Source organism: Carassius auratus, chromosome 2 (genome assembly GCF_003368295.1).
Source record: "Carassius auratus strain Wakin chromosome 2, ASM336829v1, whole genome shotgun sequence".
In the NCBI taxonomy this organism is placed as follows: Eukaryota; Metazoa; Chordata; class Actinopteri; order Cypriniformes; family Cyprinidae; genus Carassius; species Carassius auratus.
In genome coordinates, this window is record NC_039244.1 from 27908258 (window position 1) to 27931789 (window position 23532).

The 23532-nt window shown below is 39.3% G+C and overlaps 1 protein-coding gene across 2 annotated transcripts in view; it reads right to left on the bottom strand.

The window, feature by feature from the left end:
• LOC113039154 (adenylate kinase isoenzyme 5) overlaps positions 1 to 23532 on the bottom strand; it is a 92503-nt gene that overhangs the window by 1034 nt on the left and 67937 nt on the right. For both annotated transcript variants that reach the window (XM_026197062.1, XM_026197056.1), the window contains exons 9-13: positions 15567 to 15609; positions 14315 to 14359; positions 3960 to 4123; positions 2904 to 3020; positions 1029 to 1223 (exon numbers count right to left, since the gene is read on the bottom strand). In XM_026197062.1, the coding sequence (XP_026052847.1) occupies positions 1029 to 1223; positions 2904 to 3020; positions 3960 to 4123; positions 14315 to 14359; positions 15567 to 15609 (564 nt within the window). The remainder of the gene's footprint in view (positions 1 to 1028; positions 1224 to 2903; positions 3021 to 3959; positions 4124 to 14314; positions 14360 to 15566; positions 15610 to 23532) is intronic.

The following is a 23532-nucleotide window of genomic DNA, read 5'->3' on the forward strand; positions in this document are numbered from 1 at the left end:
TTATTTTGTATTACACTCATGCACTAACAGCTGCCTAGCTTTTGAGCTATAAATATCATTTTATAGATATTGGGGTGGATTTACATGTGCGTGTCTGTTACTCTGAATAAACAGATTTAAATGATTATTATATCTAAATGGCTTAGTGGGTGTACTGATCAAAGAGCAATATCTACCAAATTAAATATTTTACAGCACTCTTGTATCTTGTAATCTTGTTTGCCTTTTAAGATTATTAAAGAGTTCCTGTGGCTCACTGGTAGAGCTTTGCGTTAGTGCAAAATGTTGTGGGTTCAATTCCCAGGGAACACACATACTGGTAAAAAAAATTAATAAATGCATAGGCTGAAAGCACTGTAAGTTGCTTTTAACGCATCTACTAAATGCATGAATGTAAAATTATAATATCTCCCCCAAAAAATTCCAGGTTTGCAAATCACTATAAAATCCAGATACTAAAATGTTTTACTGTGTTCTTTTGTACATGTACCACAGCAGAATCAATGTATTCTTTAAAGCACCTTTGTGAACCATGGTAATGAGTCAGTAAAAATTTAAATTCTATCACTTATCCACCATCATGTCATTCCAAAACTGTATTACTGTCTTTTTTCTGCAGGATATTTTAGTGAATGATGGTAACCAAATATTTTTGTCGAGCATTGACTTCCATTGTATAGATGGACCAAAAAAAAAGACATTTCTGAAAATATATTTTATGTTCCACAGAAAGCCATTTGGAACATGAGGGTGAGTAAATAACAGAATTTGCATTTTTGGTTGAACTATCTCTTTAAAAGACTGCTTCTCTTCCTCAGAGATCAGAGGATGTGTTTGCTGGTAAATCAGAGGCACCAACAGACTGTCAACAACAGACTAAAATCATTAATAAGCTACTCTGTGCTGATCCTAAGATGTTCTCCTGAGTTTGAGGTCAGTGTAACCAGTCAAAACGTTCCATTCAATGGCCAAATTACACTGAAACATCACTGCTCGGATTAATTGTAGCTTGGCTTATCCATACCCACCTTGTGCAGAACTTCTCTGTGTTCATAGTGACTGACCAGGGGATTGACCAGGCTGCAGAATCCCTCCACCCTACGGCGAGTGTCTCGGTCTCGGGCTTCTTTAGTGTGCAGGCTGCAGGTGGCCCTCTGCTGCAGCCGTCGACTCATGATGTCTGCGGAACATTCCAGGAACAGAACTATGTCGGGCTGCCCCATCTGTAACACAAGCATATATTTCAAGAAAGGGAGCGAAAGCGAACGAGTGCTGAGTGCCGGGGGTGGGGGGGTGAGGGGGTGTTGATGCAGGCAGTGATATCTATCATTAGCATTTCAAATATGTTGTGCTCTTGTCCTGTTTAATTCCTTAATAACATAATTATATATTTTATTATACATAATTGTAATTATTTACATTCATTATAAATAAACATTGATATCTTAAATATGAATTGCTGAGGACATCATTTTGACAATTTTAAAGGTGATTTTTCAATATTCAGATACCAGATTTTCAAATAGTTGTATTTATTTATTTATTTATGCAAATATTGTTCTATCGCAACAAACCATACATCAGTGGAAAGCTTACTTATTCAGCATATATAAATCTCGATTTCAAAAATTTGACCATTATGACTAGTTTTGTGGTCCAGGGTCAGAAATACTGGTTCAACATGATCAATTTAGTTTTTTTACTCACATTTACACTACCTGCCAAAAAAAAAAAAAAAAAAAAAAAAGTAAAAGTAAATAATGTAAAATCTTAAGATTGAATCATAGCAGTGATTTATGTTTCTTACATGATGTATGTTTGGCAACAATACTTTTATTACTAACTTATGCAGTGCATAGCTTTTTATTTTTCAAACAACAATGTCAGAAGACATACCCATGTCCATATACTAGGATGACAATACCAAGATTCACCAGGTTCAATTTGTGAAAGACAACCACAGAGTCCTGATCTTAACCCCACTTAAAGTCTTTGGGATGTGCTAGAGGTAACTTTAAAATGCCCCCTACTCAGAATTCGTGCTCTGCATTTAACCCTTCCAAAGTGCACACACACACCAGTGAACACACACTGCTGGCCTGAGATTCAAACCCACAACCCTAGGGTTAGGAGTTAAACTCTCTAGCCACAAGGCCACAACTTCCCCAAAAAACTCATGCAACATCAAAGCATTATTCCTTCTACAAATCTTTGTCTGAGATCTTGTATTGACAATGGTAGAGTTGAACCACTCTGTTAAGTCAACTCCAGCACATCCTTAAGATTGTCAATAGGGTTCAGCTCAGGACACTGTGGTGGCCAATTCATACATGAAAATGATTCCTCACGCTCACTGAGTCACTATTTCACAAATTAAACCTGGTGAATCTTGGTATTGCCATCCTGGAATTTACACATAGGTAAGTCTTCCGACATTGTTGAAAGAAACATGTTAATCACTGCAATAATGATCCAATCTTAAACTCTTCAGTATTTTCTTATTTTAATCTAGTGAAAAAATATTTAAATAAAAAACAACCATTCTCACACTACATTTACAAATACTCATATGCAAATGACATTTGAGCAAATGATTTTCAGCAAATGACAAAATATTTTCCACCTGTATGTCAAAGAATGCCATCACATTGCTTTTTAAGACCTGAAATCTGTATTGTGGGCATAAACACTCTTGAAAATGGCTCTTTTTGTGTTTTACAAAACAAAGAATCATATGGCTTTGAAACAACGTGAGAGTGAGTAAAAATGTCAGTTTTCATTTTTGAGAGACGTACTCCCTAAAACTTAAGTCCATTACTTCCCAACAGATTTCAACGGCAGTGCTACAGTGTTTGTCATTTGGGACTGTATTGTGATTTTGTCTTTTTCTGAAAAGCACTGACCTTGGTTTCATACTCTTGTGCCTGCTTCACATTCTTTGGGAAGTCAGTGACCAGGAAGCCCTTCCCCTGACGCACAGTAGAAGTCATAGCCTCGCACAACAGATCCAGCAGCGTGTCCTTAACCACACACAGAAGAGGAAAAACAGATGACCACTCACATACAGATTCATTAGAACACAGACACAAACACGCTCATTAGATTAGAAGTGAGAAGTCTGGGACAACTAAAAGTAGTTCACAGCAAATGTTAATGACAGTCATGTTGCTAGGCAACACCACTGTAACATAAATCATCTGATTAAGTCTGAATTACACTGAGCAACATGCCAAACCTTAGGAAATAAACACAACAACGAGAGCCTAAGTTAGTGGCTGGAGGGCCTGTCTGCCTATTTCAGATCCATTCCTAATCAAACACACCTGCTTGTAATTTTTACAATAACCCTGAAGATTTAAGTGTGTTTGATTACTGATGGAGCTAAACACTGCAGGTCATTTCCTTAACCCAGCCTTAACCTGTTATACCTGCATAACTCAGTCATCTAACTCTTCTGCGTAGCTGACACTGGTGTCCTAACACTTCATACCCATCAGATTGTCCTACCAGGGCTTATTCTGCGTGTGCACATATTTGAGTCAATTTTCTCACGCAGAACAACACATAACAACTGTATTTGCATTATTGTAAGGGTAGGTTAAGGGTTGGGGTAGGTGTATGTTAATAAAGCATAATCTAATGGATAGCATTTTTTGTTGTCGCATTGTGCTATCTACTGTTTCAATGGGAGGTAGCAAAATCTGACAGGTTAGCACAATTCGTCAGAACACTGGTTTGATTCTTCTAAAGTTGCAGGGTAGACAATTGATCTCTCTTTCCTATCTATTTCTGTCCTGACCTGGGGTCTCATTTATTAACATTGCGTACGCACCAAGCGCCAACCTCCCGCTCTCTCTCGTGAGGCCAATAAGGAAGTGACTAAAAATAAGTGTTAAATCCAGGGAAGGTGAAGCTGATCATTGTAATTTTCCACAAAGGACTTTTAGAAGATTGTTCACCTCGGGAAGCTGCTCTCCTCTTTCCAAAAGGTCTCGGAGAAACCGCCCTCTCTCGCTGTGAGACTGCAACTCGCTGCACAGGATGTCCCCAGGACAAAGGCGCTTCAAACTGTACCGCTCCTCTATCTTTTCCGATTGGAGAGCTTTCCCTGATCCTGGCCCACCTGGTCAGAATGAGAAAGTTGAGAACAGCTTATAATGAAAAGCTGTAAATAAAATGGATGGGAAAGATTGTTCTAAATAGTGGGGGACAAGGGCCAGATCCTCAGTAATTGGCTGTCTTGGGAGATGTGGGATGAATTATCAGCAGATATCTTATGGTCTGTACCTCACATGGTGTGCTGGCCCACCCCAACCCTGCCATCTGACTGAACTCCCAAAGGCTTTCATTAAGATTCTGCACACAGCTAAGGGCAGCCCTTATCTATCCAAACAGTCCACAGGCAGACATCCCTAGTTAACGTCTTCTACTCTGCCAGCAGCTGTTGTCTATAACACTGATGATGATGATGTGGTAAGCATATTTCAAACTTGTAAGAATGCTAATGAAAAAACAAAAATAACAATCATCAAGCATCAAAGCAAACAAAAATCAGTGAGTGGAGGCATACTTCACTAATTGCTTGGGCTCTGTTTACTGGATAAATATCATTGGTTTAAAATCAATGCTTTATAGTTGCATTGCTATATGATTAAATGTTACTATTGTTTCTGTTTTCACTTTTAGTGGAGGGTGACAAATCATGTTTCAATGTTACTAATACCTCTGTAGTTTAAAACTTTTTCATTGTCTAAGGACAAAATTATAATTTTTATCCATTAAAGCTGCAGTAGGGAACTTTTGTAAAAACATATTTTTTACATTTTTTTTAAACCTGTCCTTATGTCCTGACAGTAGAATATGAGACAGATAAAAAAAAATCAAGCTCCTCTGGCTCCTCCCAGTGGTCCTATTGCCATTTGCAGAAAGTCATCCGCTCCCGGTAAAAAACAACCAATCAGAGCTGCGGTCCTTAACTTTGTTTGTGTTCAAAATGTAGAAAAATGTACATAATAAGCGAGTACATCATGAATCCATTTTCCAAACCGTGTTTTTAGCTTGTCCTGAATCACTAGGGTACACCTATAATAAGTGTTTATATTCAGACTATTTTAGATTGCTTCGGGGGTACCGCGGCGGAGTAACCCAGTACCTTTGTGATTCTTCATAGACATAAACAGAGAGAAGTAGCTCCGGCTACAATGTTCTTCCGCAAGACACTAGCAGTTCTGTTTATTAACCACTAGAGCATCAAAAGTTCCCTACTGCAGCTTTAACCATTATATTTAAAAGCCATTTTTTTAAACATTAAATAAGCCTTATCTCTTTTTATTTATCTTGTGCTTCTGTTAAAGATTTTTTAAGTCGGTAAGAATTTTTATAATATTAAAGAGGTCATGAATTGAGAAATTAACAACTGGCAGTGATAAGCCATAACAATCCCTTGATCTTTTGACATATAAGAGGTAATTGTACTATGAAAAAATAAATAAAAACCTCCTGTAAGTTTTAAAACTCAAAACTTTCTTGTTAGTCTAAAAACAGCTTTTATTGAAGCCAATCTGCCAAAACGACAGGTTGTGGAATGTGCCATTTTTTAACGTTATAGTGAGGCTAAAACCCATCTCTGCAGAAGAAGATCAATGCCTACTTCTACATCACTGCCTGTTTAGCCCTGCCCACTGATTTGCACATATGGTGTAAATAACAAGAGAGCAAAATGCAATGGCATGTACCATAAAGCTGGATTAGCTGGCTAGCCAAGTAAGTTTCAGTTTAGTTTGCACCAATCCTGGGTTTTAGGTACCATGTAAGTGGCTTGGCTTTTAGCAGTGTTCGTTGCCATAGTAACTTAAACTACACAACAGGACAGAAGCCTATTACTTCTAAATCTTTGATAACATTATGAGTGGACCTCAGAGAACAGTGCAAAATAAATAAAAAGGCAAAACATGAAAAGAAGCCTCTTTTGCTGACAAAGACTGCATTTATTTGATTATACATATAGTAAAACACTAATATTGTGATCCTCCCCTTCTGCCTGGAAGTGAACTATATCTACCTTGATATAGTTCACTTCCAGGCGGAAGGGGAGGACTACTTCAGGCTGTAGCTCGGGCAGGAACCAACCTGCCAGGGACAGGAACCAACCTCCCAGGTACAGTCACTTCTGTAGTGTTCCGCAACCTGTATCACTTAGAGGGTAGGGCTCGATTGGAGACCTCCACCACGTCCTGAGCCCCCAACGTTGGATGACTGGTCTCTTGGGGTGGCCTGCGCTGGTTCTCAGCACCCCACTCCAGTGCCATTCTTCCTGGAGGTGTATGAAGAGCTCACCAGGTTGTGGATGGCACCTTTTACTGCCAGTAACCGGCCTGGTAATTCCTCTTCCCTCACCACCCTCGACAAAGGAGCAGCCAGGGGATACAGAAATCCCCCGGGTTGAGCAGTAATTAGCGATGCAGTTGTGTCCTAGTACTGCCTGTACTGCAGGGCAAACCATCCCTTACCTTCTGGGCCTGTCGGTACTTGTCTGGTCTGACCAGCACTGTTTATGCGGCCTGCGGAGAGACTGCCTCCGCCCTACAGGCCATGGCATTACTGCAGGTCCATCAGGCTCAAGCACTGAAGAACCTGCTTCTGAAGTTCTGAAAGTGCTCTGCGACCCCTGCGTCCAGCCCCTCACCCATGCTACAGCAGCAGTCTACAGCTAAGTGGCCCTGTGGAACTGGTTGCAGGGCAGCCACCCCTCCTGTCCAGGCCCCCGCCAAACCTGGCAGCAAGCAGAAGAGCAGGAGGCCCTGTGACGGGCAACCCAAAATCCCAAAATCTCAACAAAAAAACAATTTCCTCTATCTTTGGGTCTTCAAGCAGACCCACTGAAACAATTTCAGAGGCTACTGTGACATATGAAAGCTGCTGCGGCAGTCACACTGCAAGGGCTGCTTCATATGAGACCTCTTCAGCACTGGCTCCATGGCCAGACCTGAGGTGGCCGTGGCAGCGTGGCATTAATCGGCTACAAGTAACACCGGCCTGCAACCAAACCTTCACCCCATGGTCAGCCATTGCATTTTTTCTGGCAGGAGTGCCCCTATAACAGATATCAAGGCATACTGTGGTAAACACAGATGCCTCCACCACTGGCTGCAGTGCCTTGTACAATGAGCTAGAAGTCTTGGGGGTGTGGAGGGCCCACAACTGCAGTGTCATATCAATTGCCTTGTTAGCAGTGCCCCTTGCCTTGATCCATCGCAAAGGATGCTCACAAGGCAGGCATGTAGTTCTCACACAGAAACTTTGCAAAGTCAGGGAGGATAAGGTCCTGCTTGTGCTGCTACTCGCCTTACTGGCTAACTCAGACCTGGCTGAACTGATGCTTCTTGTGACAGCCCCTCCCTGGCAGATTCCTCTGAAGAGGGATCTACTGACTCAGAGACAGGGCACGCTGCAGTACCCACATCTAGACATCTGGAAACTTCATGTCTGGTCCCTGGATGGGATGCTGTGTTTCTAGGTGTACTACCCCAAGAGGTAGTGGCCACCATCACTTTAGCATGAACACCATCTACGAGACACGCTTACTCCTTGAAGTTGAACCTATTCTGCGAGTGGTGTTACTCTCATTGAGAGGACCCCCGAAGATGTTTGATCAGAGTCTTGGTCTCCTTCTCACGGCAAGGGTTGGAGCAAAGGCTGTCTCCCTCCCCCCTTAATTTACATCGCTGCTATTTCCACTAACCATGCCCCCTGTGGAAGGGAGAATGGTGGGGAAGCACGACCTGCTCATCAGGTTTCTTAGGAGGACAAGAAGGTTGAACCCTTTTTGAACTCCCTCTATACCTTCTTGGGACCTGTCTCTACTGCTTGAAGCACTACAGCGGGTCCCATTTGAGCCTTTGCAGTCAAGCTAAAGTTTCTTTCAATAAAGACTCAGCTCTTGTTTGCATTGGCCTCCATCAAGAGGGTAGGGGACCTCGATTTTGCAGCGGCAGTCATACCACTCGGCCAGCTCCATATGAGACCGCTTCAGCACTGGCTTCACGACTGAGTCCCGAGATGGGCATGGCAACAGGGCACACTCTGAGTGACAGTCACTCCAGCCTGCCTCCGAACCTTCACCTCGTGGTTGGATTCACATCCCGGGCAAGCTCAATCGTGCAGCCGACGAGCTTTCATGGCAGCAGTCTCGCCCCGGGGAATGGAGACTCCACCCCCAGTTGGTTCAGCTGATTTGGGAGCGCTCAGGTAGACATGTTTGCCTCTCCAGAAAATTCCCACTGCCAGTTGTTTTACTCCCTGACCGAGGGCACCTTTCGCAAGTATGCGTTTCCCCCAGTGAGCCTCCTTGCACAGATGTTGTGCAAGATCAGGGAGGATGAGGAGCAGATCCTCATGGTTGCGCCTTTTTGGCTCAGCCGGACCTAGTTCTCCGAACTTGTACTCCTCGCAACAGCCCCTCCCTGGCCAATTCCTCAGAGGAAAGACCTTCTTTCTCAGAGACTGGGCACCCTCTGGCACCCGCTTCCCGTTCTTTGGAACCTACATGTGTGGGTTCTGGATGGGTCACGGATAGGGCTGGGATAAACGATTATTTTTTTTACGATTAATCTAGCGATTATTTTTTCGATGCATCGATTAATCTAACGATTAATTTTTTTCTGACCGATTTGATTTTGATTATCTCCCCATTAATTGACTACTAACAATTTATACATGTTGATTTACATATCTGAATGAAAAAAATATGAATTCCTTAACATTGCAATATATGTTTATTGCTCTTAAAATTACAAAATAAAAGACTGACTAAGAATGCATTACTTTGCAGTTGTATAAAGATAGCATTCAATAAAACCTTGAAGCCTTGAAAACACATAGCTTACTGAAACAAGCTTACTGAACACATAGGGCCTAGCTTACTGAAAAAAAATTCTTCTTTCAGCCGAAAATAACAACTAGCATTCAGTAAAAAAGTTCACCCAAAATACTTGTTTAGAGCAACTGAAAGAATACAGTAACCAATGTAAAATTGAGAGCTTTAATCTAATACAGAGAGTGCTTTTCCAAAAAAATAAAAATACAAAATTAAGAGTGGGAGCCAACAGCCTGTCATGGAGAAAAAAAAAACTCTGAATGCTCCATGTGAAACTTTGGTGTTCCACCCTTTTTCTATCGTGTCTAATGATTTTGGTTAATATGCACAAGGGAGAGAGAGAGAGAGAGAGAGAGAGAGCAAGACAGTGCTCGTGTAGTTTGAAGACTGTGAGTGCACGAGCACGCGTGAAACTTTGGTGTTTCGCCCTTTTTCTATCATGTTTAATGATTTTGATTAATATGCACAAGGGAGAGAGAGAGAAAGAAGCGCTCGTGTTGTTTGAAGACTGTGAGTGTGCGCAGCCGGGGCTCTCTTTCGTACGCGCCCTGTCACATTCTACATCACTCACCGATCAAAAAGGCTTTGACAGCCGCCAAAAAAAAGACCAATGCAGAAAAACCCCTGGATTGGTTATATAACGTTGGGCAGAATGTTGATCCGGCCATTGCGTATATTCAGCGCACATAAGGTAAACGTTTTGCAAACGTTTTTTAGAGAAATAAAAACAGGTCGACGAATCGATGCGCATGTTTTGCGTCTACGTATTTTTTGCGTCGACGTCATCGATGACCTCGACGCGTTGTCCCAGCCCTAGTCACGGAAGGTTTAGGTACCTTGCCACCTCAGGTGGTTGCTACCATCACTTCAGCTAGAGCCTTGTCTATCAGACATGCCTATGCTTTGAAGTGGAACCTTTTCGTCACTTGATCTGATCATCAGGTTCCTGAGAGAGGCCAGGAGGCTCAATCCGCCTCACCCTCAGCAAGTTCCCTCTTGGGACCTCGCAGTGGTTCTATCGGCACTGCAGAGGGCTCCCTCCGAACCCTTGCTCTCAGTAGAGCTAAAGTTTCTATCAATGAAAAATGCGCTCCTGACAGCTTTGGCTTTGGTGAAGAGGGTCGGGGACCTGCAGGGATTTTCAGTTGACAGAGCGTGCCTGGAATTCGGGCCGGCCAACTCTCATGTTATCCTGAGACCCCGGCCTGGGTACATTCCCAAAGTTCCCACTACTCCCTTTAGAGATCAGGTGGTGAACTTGCAAGTACTGCCCCTGGAGGAGGCAGACCCAGCCCTGGCACTGCTCTGTCCAGTACGTACGCTCCACACTTAAGTGGACAGAACTCAGTGCCTTAGGACCTCAGACCAGCTCTTTGTTTGTTACGGAGGCCAGCAGAAGGGAAAGGCTGTCTCCAAGCAGAGGTAATCCCACTGGATAGTGGATGTTATTATCCTGGGTTATCAGGCTCAAGACCTGCCATGCCCCCTAGGGTGAGAGCTCACTCAACTAGGAGTATAGCCTCCTCCTGGGTGCTGGCGCATGGCGCCTCGCTAACAGACATCTGTAGAGTTGCGAGCTGGGCGACACTCACACATCTGCAAGATTTTATAATCTCTGTGCAGAGCCCGTGTCCTCCCGGGTACTCGCCCCTTCGGCCAGTAAGGACCTGCTCAGTGTCAATCTGCTTGCTGCACCTTGCTGCGCTATTCCCCTCAGGTGAGTTCCTCAATTCAGAACCCTGGGTTCCTCCAGTACTGTTGATGTCCAGCACTTGCATGCATGCCCTATTGATCAGCCCTGTGTGGGACTAGGTGCCTCCATGTGTTAAGATTCCCATTTTGGGCAATCCCACGTGTGTATTTCCACAGTGAGTCTCTTCGTAGCATGTGTCTTTCCCTTGGCAAGCACCTTGCCAGCTCTGTCATTGAAACTTACCCTGCGGGCTGGTACCACAGAGTTAATGAGTATTACCAGCTTTCGGTTGATACCTGTTTTTGTATGTCCTCCTACGAGCAGGCAGCCTGCTAGCATATGTCCAGCTGGAATATGCTACTCAGTGTATTCTGACAGCCATGTGGCGTTTTGTACGGGAACCCATTTGTTAGTCTCTTTCTGACGTAACGTAGAACGTGACCGACTGAAAGGGAACGTCTAGGTTATGTATGTAACCCTCGTTCCCTAAAGGAGGGAATGGAGACGTTACGTGAAGTGAAGACTTGTGCGAGTTGTAAATTCCACAGAGCCAAGGTACTCTGTGTACTCTGGCTCATTTTGTTCCCACTCGAAGGTGATTGGGCTCTTGGGCGAGACCCCATCCATCAGTCTCTTTCTGATGTAACGTCTCCGTTCCCTCTTTCAGGGAACGAGGGTTACATACGTAACCTAGACGTTTTCCCTTGTTCTTGGTCAGAGGCCCATTTAAGAAAGGAGGTTAACCCTTATGCAGTGTTGGGGATGTTTTCGTCCACTATTGAGTAAAGTTGTGTCCTATTTTGGCCACAACTTAGCCAGAAACTAAGCTTCTTTTTTTTTTTTTTGCACAGGCCTATCTAAAGGGTTAATGGTCCCACCTAATGATCAACCATAAAAATTACAAACTTTACCTCTCCCCAACAGGGAAAACCACTAGGGGTGCTCCGATCACGATCGGCCGATCGTTAATGCGCATCTCGTCAGTAAAGCCGGTTATCTAATCAGCGGTTAATTCCATCAGGTACGTGATTTCACATAGAGCAGCTGTTACTACACAGAGCCGTTGTTAACTGAGAAGATGCGCCAAAAAACGCTGAAAATGAAGTGGATTTGCGCATCTTCTCTATTAACAACGGCGCTGTGTATTAACAGCTGCTCTATGTGAAATCACGCACCTGATGGAATTAAGCGCTGATTAGAGAACCGGCTTTACTGACGAGATGCGCATAACGATCGGCCGATCGTGATCGGAGCACCCCTAAAAACCACCAACCATTAAGAATGCATGATTTTATGGTGTCATGGCTTTGCAATCAAAAAATGTTGTATTAATGGAAGGAAGTCCATGGAGCAAAATCAGCTACAAACAGTAAGTGATGGAGAAAAAAATCAGGACTGAGGTTGATTAATAGATTTATGCAAAAAATCCCGAACATAATGAAAGGGTAGTGAATTTGAACAGCGCACAAGGTTTAAGTGAAAACCCTGAGTATGTTAACCCTGAAATGAGGGAAACTGGGTTTTCCATTCAGAATGAAAGGCTTGTCAAACCCAAGAAAGCAGGGTAAGTCAAGCCGTTTCTGAAAGAGTCAGTTACCATGTTGACTTTCTTCATTAAACCCAGAGTTTATTTTAATCTCCTCCTCCTTTTTAAAGTGTAAGTAATGTTTAAATACCTCATTGATTCATTCCCACTGCAAAAAAAAAAAAAAAAAAAAAAAATTGCAAATGCAAAAATTAATTTCTTAGTGAGTATTTTGGAACCTAATTTACAGTGGGGAAAATATTTATTTGATTTTCTACTGATTTTGTAAGTTTGCCCACTTAAAAAGAAATTAAAGGTCTGTCATTTTTATGGTAAGTTTATTTGAATGGAAAAAAACACATTAAATAAAGGTTAGCGATTGATTTGCATTTCAGTGAGTGAAATATTTTTTTTTTTTATATTTTCTCCACTGCAAGTGCATTTCACTTAAAAAAAGAAAAATAATACTAATGCAAATGGAAACAAGATTTTTTTTCCATTCTTATGCTTAAAGCTTTACCTTGATTTAATTGTTTTTATACTTCATGTTTAGCTGCTTTGTTCTTTTTTCTTTTGTCTGTATGATACTATGAAAATTCATAATACCTACCACTTTGACACTTTTTACCTTTGATATTATGAGTTTCCAATCTCAGGGTAAGTCAACTCAGAGTTCAAGTTTCAAGTGTTGCTTTGTCCTTCCTGGATGTTTTGTGTGTGCATGTTTATTTTGGTTCTGTTTTTCCCTGATTTCTAATCATTTCTTTTTGCTTGGGTTTTCTTTAAATATTTTTTTTTATTGCAACTGGATCCTGCATTTTGCTCTTTCTAAAACCGCCACCATTATCAGGAGTGTAATGGGCAAACAAATACAGCATAACCAAACAGCACTAGACACAGGAAGTGGAGTAAAAATGATGGTGCACAAATTTTAATTATTTTTTAATTGTGGGATTAACTTCCTATTTTCAACAATTATCACTGGAAGAAATAGCGAGTTTAAAATTATGTTACAGCATCTCGATCAAGTCTTGACTAATATTTGATGTCATACTGATATCAGGATTATATGATATTTGCCCACAAAAATAAAACAATCTTTTCAGCCTCTCTAAAGCTGTTTCTTCTAAACAGCACTGAGATACAATGGAGAACAAATTGAGATATTTGTTCATATGTATTGCTTCTCAGATTTTTCTCCTGTCAAATTGGACAATGCATTATCTAGAAATCCTACCCATTGGCTGTTTGTTTCTCAATCCTTCAAATGTGAGCACTTCAATAAGGCTTGAGTTTATCCTATTCTTCATGCGCCTCCATTTCGGACACGTTTATTTATACACCTGTGAGCTCAAAAACCAGAAAATTGTGCTTTTACTCTGTCAAGCTACTCTGAATCTCTTTATTCTATTCTACATGTCAGAGTAAAAAAAAGTGAGAGAAATGCTTTTAAAGGTGTCCTGAGTCTGGCTATTAAGTCTAATCGAATTCTTTTTCTGGATGGGTACGACGTGCAGATACAGTGTTGATAAATCTTTCAACAAGTTTTTAGCGTGTCAGGGTGGTCAAGTGCATTGGAGAGTGTAATTCACTCAAGCTATCAATCTCAGATCTGTATATCATATCTAAACCAACATTACAAGCCTAACTGCTGTACCACAACGCTGATGCAACAGAGGACAGGACCTTAGACCGTTTCCAACAGGTCCGTTTCAAAGGACCGCCTAATCGATTTCTTCACTCCTCTTTCTACCAAAGTGAAATGTAAAGTTGGCATTTAGTTCGGCTCACTACATCCCAGTTGGCTAGAACTTTTGAACAAACATGAGGGGAGGAAAGCCCCTGGCACACAAAGACTTGTACCATCTTGACTGCCTGCTTTCCATTTTCCAGAATTTTCAGATAAAGACTGCCAACTCTTTTAATTACAAATCTTATTAGGAAACTTCAGAAGTTTTCACCTGCCCCCAGTTTCACAGTTCATTATTCTGCTTGTGTGTTTGTGCTGCAAAAGAAACTTGGTAGTTTGTGTTATTATGTCTGATATATTTTAAATAAGCTATGATGTATGTACTTTGCATCACAACATTGCTCCTGACCTGTTCTTCTGGGGCAAATGTAAACACAATAAAATATTGCTTTGAGTGTTTGTCTATTATGAAAACAATGTGTGATGAAATTATTGTATAATGTGATAATGCAGTATTGTCAGTTGACATACCAATCACAAAGATGACCTTTGATTTCTTGGTCTCCACAGGAAAACCTGGTGGCATATAAAAAAAAATTACAATCAGATAATCAATTTTAGAATGTCAAAATATGGCTTTGTAATGACATGCAGTACAATTAATGGTGGAAATTAATGACAAAAAATGTAAATAAAAAATTAAATGCAGGGATACCAATAACAAATACATTATAGTAAAATACAATCTTTATTATTTTTTATCAGTGCCAAGAGAAATTTTCAGTGCCAGTGGTTATGCATCAGAATGGTTATACCCAGTTTTGTTAAAAAAAAAAAAAAATTGCAATTTGCTATTACTAAAAGTCTGAATTTCTTAAAAATTGCTAAAATTTTGTGCGAACGAACCTACATTTTGAAATTCAAGTTTTTAGTGGCAAATTCAAACTCAGTGTACTATTGTTCAGAGCCACCTCAATGCTGAGACCTGACTTTACAACCCTGACTTTTCAGTTACTAATATGCAATGATCCCTCTAATTCTCTTTTTTGTTGAGCAAAAATTGTCACTATTGTGCGGACATTTCAGCCACCTAAGCAGAAACATTCTTTATACCAGATCTGTACAGCGCACAAGTGTGCAACTTTTAACTTTAATGTACTATTTATATTTAATTTGACCCTTGATGCAACTTTTTACACTCCTGAGTTACTTACCAAAGAATTATATTTAAAAAAATCATTAAAAAAATCTCTCATGCAGAACAGAACAAAATAAAATAAAATAAAATAAAATAAAATATAACTAATAGGAAAAAATGAGATGATGTTTCATGACTAAAATATTTAGCAACATCAAACAAGACCCCCCAACCCCAGACCAAGAATTTAAGTCTGGTGAGACTATTTATATATTCTTAATTGTGTATTTCACTTTTTTTTTTCAGAACTACATCAATAAGCATATACACTCTTAAAAATAAAGGTGCTTCACAATGCCATAGAAGAAACTTTTTGTCTAAATGGTTCCATAAGGAACCTTTAACATCTGAAGAACCTTTCCGATTCACAGAAGGTTCTTTGTGACGAAAAAAGGTTCTTAAGATTACAAAAAGGTAAGAAAGAGATGGTTCTTTAAAGGAACCAAAAATGGTTCTTCTATGGCATCGCTTGCGGAACCTTTTGACGCAACTTTATTTTTAAGAGTGTATTTGTTTTTCCTTACAACAAATAAGCCTACACACAAGCACAGTACACAAAGGTCACTTGAGAGATACTGCACTCACTTTCTCCAGTCGCCTCTGCATTTCCAGCCACCTCTTCATTGGTCTGCCATAGAGAACAAGACACATAAGAAAAGGAATTACATTTCCTTTTAAAAAGCTCAAGGATCTGTACAATAACACAAGACAATGATTTTATGAATAAATACCATCCAGAGATTCTCTGAATAACATGACATCCAAACCAGCACCGGAACTGCACATCTGACCCTCAATGAGTTTACACATATTACCTGACCCAAGAATGCTTATTTTGAATTGAAACATTCAATAAAGATGGAATTTATTATTCAAAAGTGGTTGAATTCACAAAACATCTCTATATGTATACTTTGCTCTTCTATAATCTTGAAAACAAATGTTTTTTTCTCCAATACTTTTTGCAACTTCTGATCTGAACAAGATATCCAGCAGAAAAATAGGCCGACATCATTTAAAGATCTGGCAGTATATGGAAATGGAGTACTTCTTATTCCTGTGGATCCCTTTAAACCTACACTATGTGTGCTTTTTAAATTTAGTTTCATATATATATATATATATATATATATATATATATATATATTTTTTTTTTTTTTTTCGAGGTCTTCTGATCATTAAGCCGTGATGCCTGGAGAGTCTTTGACCACTCAAACTATCCTCAAACTAACTCCAGGTGAATCTAGCATCTTTATTATTGCCCTGATGGTGAAAATGGGAATTTTTTTAACATAAACACACCGCAGAAAACTGGAAACTTGATTGTTTGTGTCGTGATTACTGTGATTAAAAGAGTTCTGGGCTGTTTAACAGAAAAAACCTTAGGCAGTAACTTGCCACTGTTTTAGCGTTAGAGAAGATGAGATGAAAAAGAGAGTGTGTGTGTGGGAGGAGTGCAGGGTACCACTGATGAGCGTGTTTGTGATGTGGGTAGGCCAGCCGGTCCGATGACTCACTGGCAGAAAGAGAGAGAGAAACGATACACAGACCCACAAGCCTGCAAACAAGCTCTAACTAGAACCTTTCAGGCCACAGAGCCCAGCCATAGACACTGAGAATTACCATTTGTGTTTGATCACTATTTCTTTTTTTTAAATGAGTGTTATATATTTTTTATATTTGGACCTTCCAGTCTTTAATATTCCCTAGATGCAAATCACATCAAAAGAGAGCTTAGTAGGTTTTTTTGTGTGTGTGTGTACCATCATAAACATAATATATATATTAGTGGTGGGCCGTTATTGGCGTTAATGTGCTGCGTTAATGGGAGACTCTTATCGGGCGATAAAAAAAAATATCGCCATTAATCTATTCTCAAAGTTGGGTTGGGAGCTGGGTCTACACTAGGTGAGCTATGATGACTTTCACCTTGAAATTTTAGCGCAGATGTATACCTAACCGAATCTGTAGGGGGTGAGAATGAGTCTTTAAACTTGTGTGTATGCCTACTGTGAAATTACCACATCAAATATGACGTGCTAACATGGATGCAGCTTAAGCCGCCAGGTTTGCTTCAGGGATTTTTTTTTTTAAGAAGCTTCCCAATGGAAACCTTGACAAGACGCACGCCTGTTCAACACATACTCTGTCTGCAGTGCGTATGAGTCCATGTGCGTTTCGTATGTGGTGCTGAAGCAGCACGGACTCATACTCATATCAGCCGTATTTCCACTGTCGGGCCAGTGCGGGCCAGGGCTTAAAACAGGCCGGGCGGGGCTAATAGCCTCTGGCCAGTAGCTTCGAGGCCAAAATAACGCAGGGTTTCCACAGTCGAGCCTGAAGCTCTGCTGCGATTTACTAAAACACGCCCTTTACACGCCTCTCATGAACAACTTCATGCAACCTCATCATTTCACCAACAAAGAGAAGTTATCAGAAATAATAGGAAATAAATCACTGGAACATGAGCGATGTTAAACATGCTTTGTTAAATATTCAAATTCAAAAGCATTGATGTTTTAACTATAGAATAAGTGACACATTGATCATAATGAATTGATTTATTAGGAGTCAAAATTAATCACACTTAAATACACTTATTTCTATTTTATTTATTCTTTTTTTAACGCTTATGAAAATAACCTGCTTATTCATGTCTGTTTCTGTTTATTTGTAGCCACAGTAGCTTAGACATCACATTTAGAATGAATGATAATATCTTTATTTTTATAAAAGCTACCGAACAAAAACATTATTATATTTTTATGACTATGTGCACCTAAACTCTCGAGACATGACTTATGACAGATAATATAGGTTACTAAATAAATACGATTGTGATAGAGAATAAGAAAGCTAACGTCTGATTTCTTCAAGGGGTCATATTTACCATGTTTACTATGGTAACATGTTTAGCATGCATAGTCTTTTACATCGCTTAAAATATTTCTGCCATGTATGGTCATTATAAGCCACATCGGATCGGATCGCGTTTTTTTCAAACACTCGCTGCTGAGTGAAAGTGAGTTTTGATCAACTACTTTAAAAAAAGTTGTTAATGCTGGTGTTATAGCTGTTAGCTTTCTAAAGATGATCCACAGCGCCGTCTCTCTATTTTTATAAAAGCTCCCAGACAAAAATCAATATTATATTTTTTATGAAATATACTACGCGGAGCTAAACTCTCGAGACGAGACTTATGACAGATAACATATGTTACTAGATAAATACACAATTTTGATACAGAATAAGAAGCTGATGTCTGATTTCTCCTGGTTGTATTTACCATGTTTACTATGGTAACGCTAATGTTTAGCATGCACAGTCTTTTACATCGCTTATAAATATTCCTGCTTTGTTTAGTGATTATAGTGCACATCATTTTAAACACTCGCTTCTGAGTTTTTTTTTTAACTCTTATGAACTCTCTCCCTTAAGATTTATTTTAAAAAGTTTTTAATGCTGGAGTTATCTTTCTGTAATGATCCGTGGAGCTGAGCTCTCCAGATGCGGAGAAACTCCTCCTTTGTTCATAACCCCTCCTCTACCCCAGCTGGCCCGCTTTGGCCAAAGGTTTTCATCAGGCCAAAAAACCCTGGCCGTTGGCCCCGAGGAAGCCCCGGCGAGTGACAGTGGAAATGCGACTGGCCCTGGCACGCACTATTTCCGTTTTAAGCTCGACATAGGAAACACGGCTATTGTGCTTTCACATAGGACGCGTTTGCAATCCGCTACTCTGTACGTAAATAGTATGTAAACAATCACTGCACTGCTGCAGACCCACCGCTCCTGGAATGCACTGACGGACCGTAACCGCGTGAACGCTGGAATCCTTTAACATGGGTGCGTAAGAAAATACGAAACGCCTACGCACTGCATACGGAGTCTATCTGAAACAGGCATAATGTTGTTTGCACCTTGTGCAATGTGGAATTAGTTTACAGCTTTCTCAAGCACTTTGTGATGCATTTTGGAAACAGGAGATGAGCCCCTGGTCTAATCCACCACCTGGCTTGAGAAACCCGTTATAAAAGACTTACTTTTAGTCATTATATATTTGGGTAGCACACATATTCTGAATGCCTTCGGTAGAATTCAAATGAGCCATTTTAATCTAGATTAATTCCAAAGATTATAGTGAGATTAATCTAGATTAAAAAAATAATAATCTATGCCCACCACTAATATATATATATATAATTATTATTATTAGAATTTTTTTTTTTTTACCTAATTGCAACATATAAAGCCAGATTTTAGCTGCTGTTTACCATTTACTTTTCAACCGCTACACTGGCAGTGACTAGAACGCACGATGAAGCTGATTGGCTAGAAGGCTATTTCTACTACAAATGCTTCTTCACGACAATATTGCCAGCTTAATTCCATATTCTAGAGGTTTGTATATTATATTATATGTAGATTTCAGACACTTTAACCCCTTAACTAAAGTGAATTACAAAAGAGGATCAAAGAGTCAATATTCGCATTCATAATTATTTTGCAGTGAAGACCTTTAAGTGTAATTCCTTCCATCACATGTTATTACTCTTACTCCATTACTTTTCTCTCTTTCTGGCCATGGAGGATGTTTTCTCATGAATATCAGTCTGCCTCTCATTCATTAGCTGTGCAGACTGAACAGCAGTGAAGGTCGTCTGATGTGCTGTGGATGTTCGCCTTGTTTTATGTGTGGAGGAGCCGTGGGCGCTGCAGGAAGTGCTGTATGCATGATTTCAGCAGACACCCCTGTCTCATAACACAGCACAAGCTGCAGGATGAGGCGCTTGTCCTCTTGTGCTGCATCTCATCTACACTGCCTTTTGTAACTGCATTTAAAAATATATCATAAATGTAAAAGAGCAAAAATAAACCCATATAAAATCTACTGTGAGGGGACTATGGTAAAGTGATGGTAATAAATACCATATGCCTAATAATATAGTATGCTACTAAATGAATACTGTATTACTGTAATACTTTGGAATTTAATACCATGTACTTAAGAAATGTCATGGTACTCAAATGGACTTTTAAAGAATACTAAGGTGCAGGGGGAAAAAATGTCACTACCATTGTACAGTGCATGTCCAAAACATGACACTATCATTGTGACTGTCCAGTAATAATATTACCATGTTGAATATGGTACTGCCTCTAAAAAAATTTAAGAAAACATGGTCAAAACATAATACAAGCCCAAGAACTTAAATGCTACATGTCCAAAAAATTTAACTAACATGTTACACAGCATTACAAAATGACAACAAATGTAGCCTGCACATTATAGTGCAAACATCCATAACACAAACCTCTACCATTATTATGTGAATGTGCATAACCGCTTGTTATAACAGATGGGAGAAGATTAAAAGAAAATCCAGTGGCTCTTGGGGCTTTTTGCTGACATAGTTCCCCTTCTTTGAGGGCAGAGTCACTTTAGATTAATTCTAAATTGTTCTGACTGATCACTCTTATCCTATGGTGAAACATTTCTATCCTTTGTGAAAAAGAAGTGCTTGTATTTAATGTGCATCTTGCAATGTACTTCAAATGTTACAAGTCATTTTATAAAACTGTACTTTAAGATAACATATTAATGAAATAAACGGTCACTTAAGCACTTGAACTTTTAAAATGTGCACATTGCAATGATATCAGATTTATAGTATGTGTAATTACAAATATATTTAAATACATGACATATCTGTCAGTACATTCTGAACTTTAACCTCATTTAAAAGGAAACATGATTGTGAAATTACATATAAACATTAATTTGAGTGCTACTTAAGTGGATCATTGTGTTAGACATTGCCAGTGTTGGGGGTAACGTATTACAAAGAATTCAAGTTACATATTCAGATTACTTTTTTTTAAAAAGTAAAAAGGACCTTTACAGTTGCCAAAAGTAACTTTTTTTTTTGATTAAAAGCAAATTAACAAGACAAAAACAATGCAAAAGTAACATAATGCACTACTTTCCATAAAAAGTAACCAAGTATGCCATTTTTTTTATGGTGTGCCACAATACTGCATCCCACCTCAATCACCAAAACCATCCCAGCAGAGTTCCAGAGACTTGTAGAATCAATGGGCACATGGTGACCCGAGAACTCAACAGGCAAGACATTTTATTTTCCATTAATTTATTACTGTCTATATGTTAGTAAAATGTCAAGGGTTGCTAAAAATATGAAGGTATAGAACAAAATGAGATCATAAATATTTTGTCTTGTACTAAAGCCTTTCTGCAGTGTAGATGGACGTCTTATTGCAGGTGGTTGGCAAACACAGCACAGAACCAAGCCAGCATGGCCTGAGCCAAGATCCTTCTGAACACATCGCACACTGAGCTGAAGACTGCTTTGAGATTTGTTCTCATCTACAGAAGTGTTTTTCCCTGTGTGATGCTGACAGCATGGAGAGCTTGCTGACAGCAGCACCACTGATGGACACAGATGAAAGGGTCACGGTGGGAATGTGGGTTGATCCACATCCATAAACACTCCTTACACCATCCTCCACGAAGGAGCCCTAGCGACTGCTTTTGTCTCAGACAGACATGATTTTAACCAAATATAATAGAGAAAGCATGACAACATCTCCATGGAAATACACAGAGAAGCAACAGATTCAGGGATTTAGTTTAACAGGCATGTAGCAACAGGGAGGGTCTAATTCTTGGCTGCCTTCATGTTACCCTGCTGTATCTGTTGGAAAATAGTGAGAACCCTCTGAATAGAAGATAACAAGTCTCTCTATGTAGTGTGTGTGTGTGTGTGTGTGTTTGTACTCTGTGTGGTTGGAGATGAGAATGAGGCGAAAGGAAAAAGCAAGTGAAGAGAACAAGACTTTTCCAAAAATAGAGCAAAAGCCATCCAAACAATCCATGACAGGAGCACTGATGGTTCCTTACAGTTTTGAGCTTATTTTGAACTGTGCATGAATCTATAAAGCTGAATGTAGAGTAATGATCTTCTATATATATTGAGATTGTAAAAAAATAATGATCAGCATGTATAAAATAACAATGATAACAGATCCAAACTTGACCTTAATTGTATCGACAGTAAAAAACAGGAATTTAAAACAAATATTTTATTTATGTTCTATAAAAGAAACAAAATCATGCGGGTTTGGAACATTATGCGGGTAAATTATGTATTACATGATGACTGAATTATCCATTTAAGAGTTTATTTTCTACAAGTTAAAATTAAGCCAAAATCCATATTTCCAGAAACACCCATGGGGTATATTTTACATAGGTTTATATAGGTATATATTTAATAAGTTTGCTGTTAAACCTGACATGCATACATGTGTTGTATTTGCAAAACTTGTAGATTTCCCCTTTCACATTTCCAGTGTTACTATATGTATTTAAGGCTGTCTAGAGTCTATCAGTGTTATTTCAAGTTTCACTGAGATTATATTAATAATATTTTATATTTATATTTAAATAGTTTTTTTACTCTTTTGTAATGGATTCCGGAGTTTGCATGCATTACATCACATGAGATCTAAGAATATGTACTTATTGAGCTCTATATTAGATAACGCAATACTACAATAACATCTCTTTACAAGCTTTTTCAGAGACAGTGGGGATTATGTAAATAATATATAGCACATTCTTCCTGACCTTGAGAAAAAAGATGGTCTGAAACAATCGAGCTGTCTCGTTATATCTGTATCATACACACTCAATGACTCAGAAACGTTGATTGCGTTTCCATATTGAAGGTCAGGGACTATATACCAGTTATTAATGCAATAATGAGTTTGTGCTTTTGAAATACCCAACAAATATACAGGGCATTCTTCTTTGGCTTTTTTTAAAAGCCTATTCCAAAAATAGTTCAAATAGCAGACTAATAATGAATGTCAAGGACTTTGGCTTAAGCTTCATCCAGATAGAAGCTAATGCAGGAGAAAGAATCATTCATAATGACCATCCGCTAATGCAGGACTGTCACTCAGCAAGCATTTCCATTAAATACAGCATCTCGCACTCACTCGGTCTGCCTATAACAGCCCTTCATCTGAGCCTAATCTGAGATTCCAATAACTTCTTAATAAAATAATGGGACAATGGGTTTTTTTATGCTCTAGATCCTATACTCTAAAAAATGCTGGGCTGTTTTAACCCAACTTTGGGTCATATATGGACTAACCGAACTTTTGGGTTAAAATTGTATTTAGAAAAATTAACCCAACAGCTGGGTTAGTCTATATTTGACCCAAAGTTGGGTTGAAACAACCCAGCATTTTTTTGAGTGATATTGTGATTTCAGATTTACATACATGCAAGATACGATCAAACCATTTTGTTTTCCTGTATTAAGAATTCTAAGTACAGATTTCAGTCTTTCTACGTCACGTTTAATTCAATGTGTTAATCTTTGTAATTATTTGTGAGATGTACTATCAATTTCAAGTTGAGGGAAAATTGTAAATCCTACATTGAAAAAAAGCGTTGTAGAAACAATTTTAACTCAGAAATGGCTAGTAAGTTCATAATCAATTGTAAAGAGACAGAAAGTAA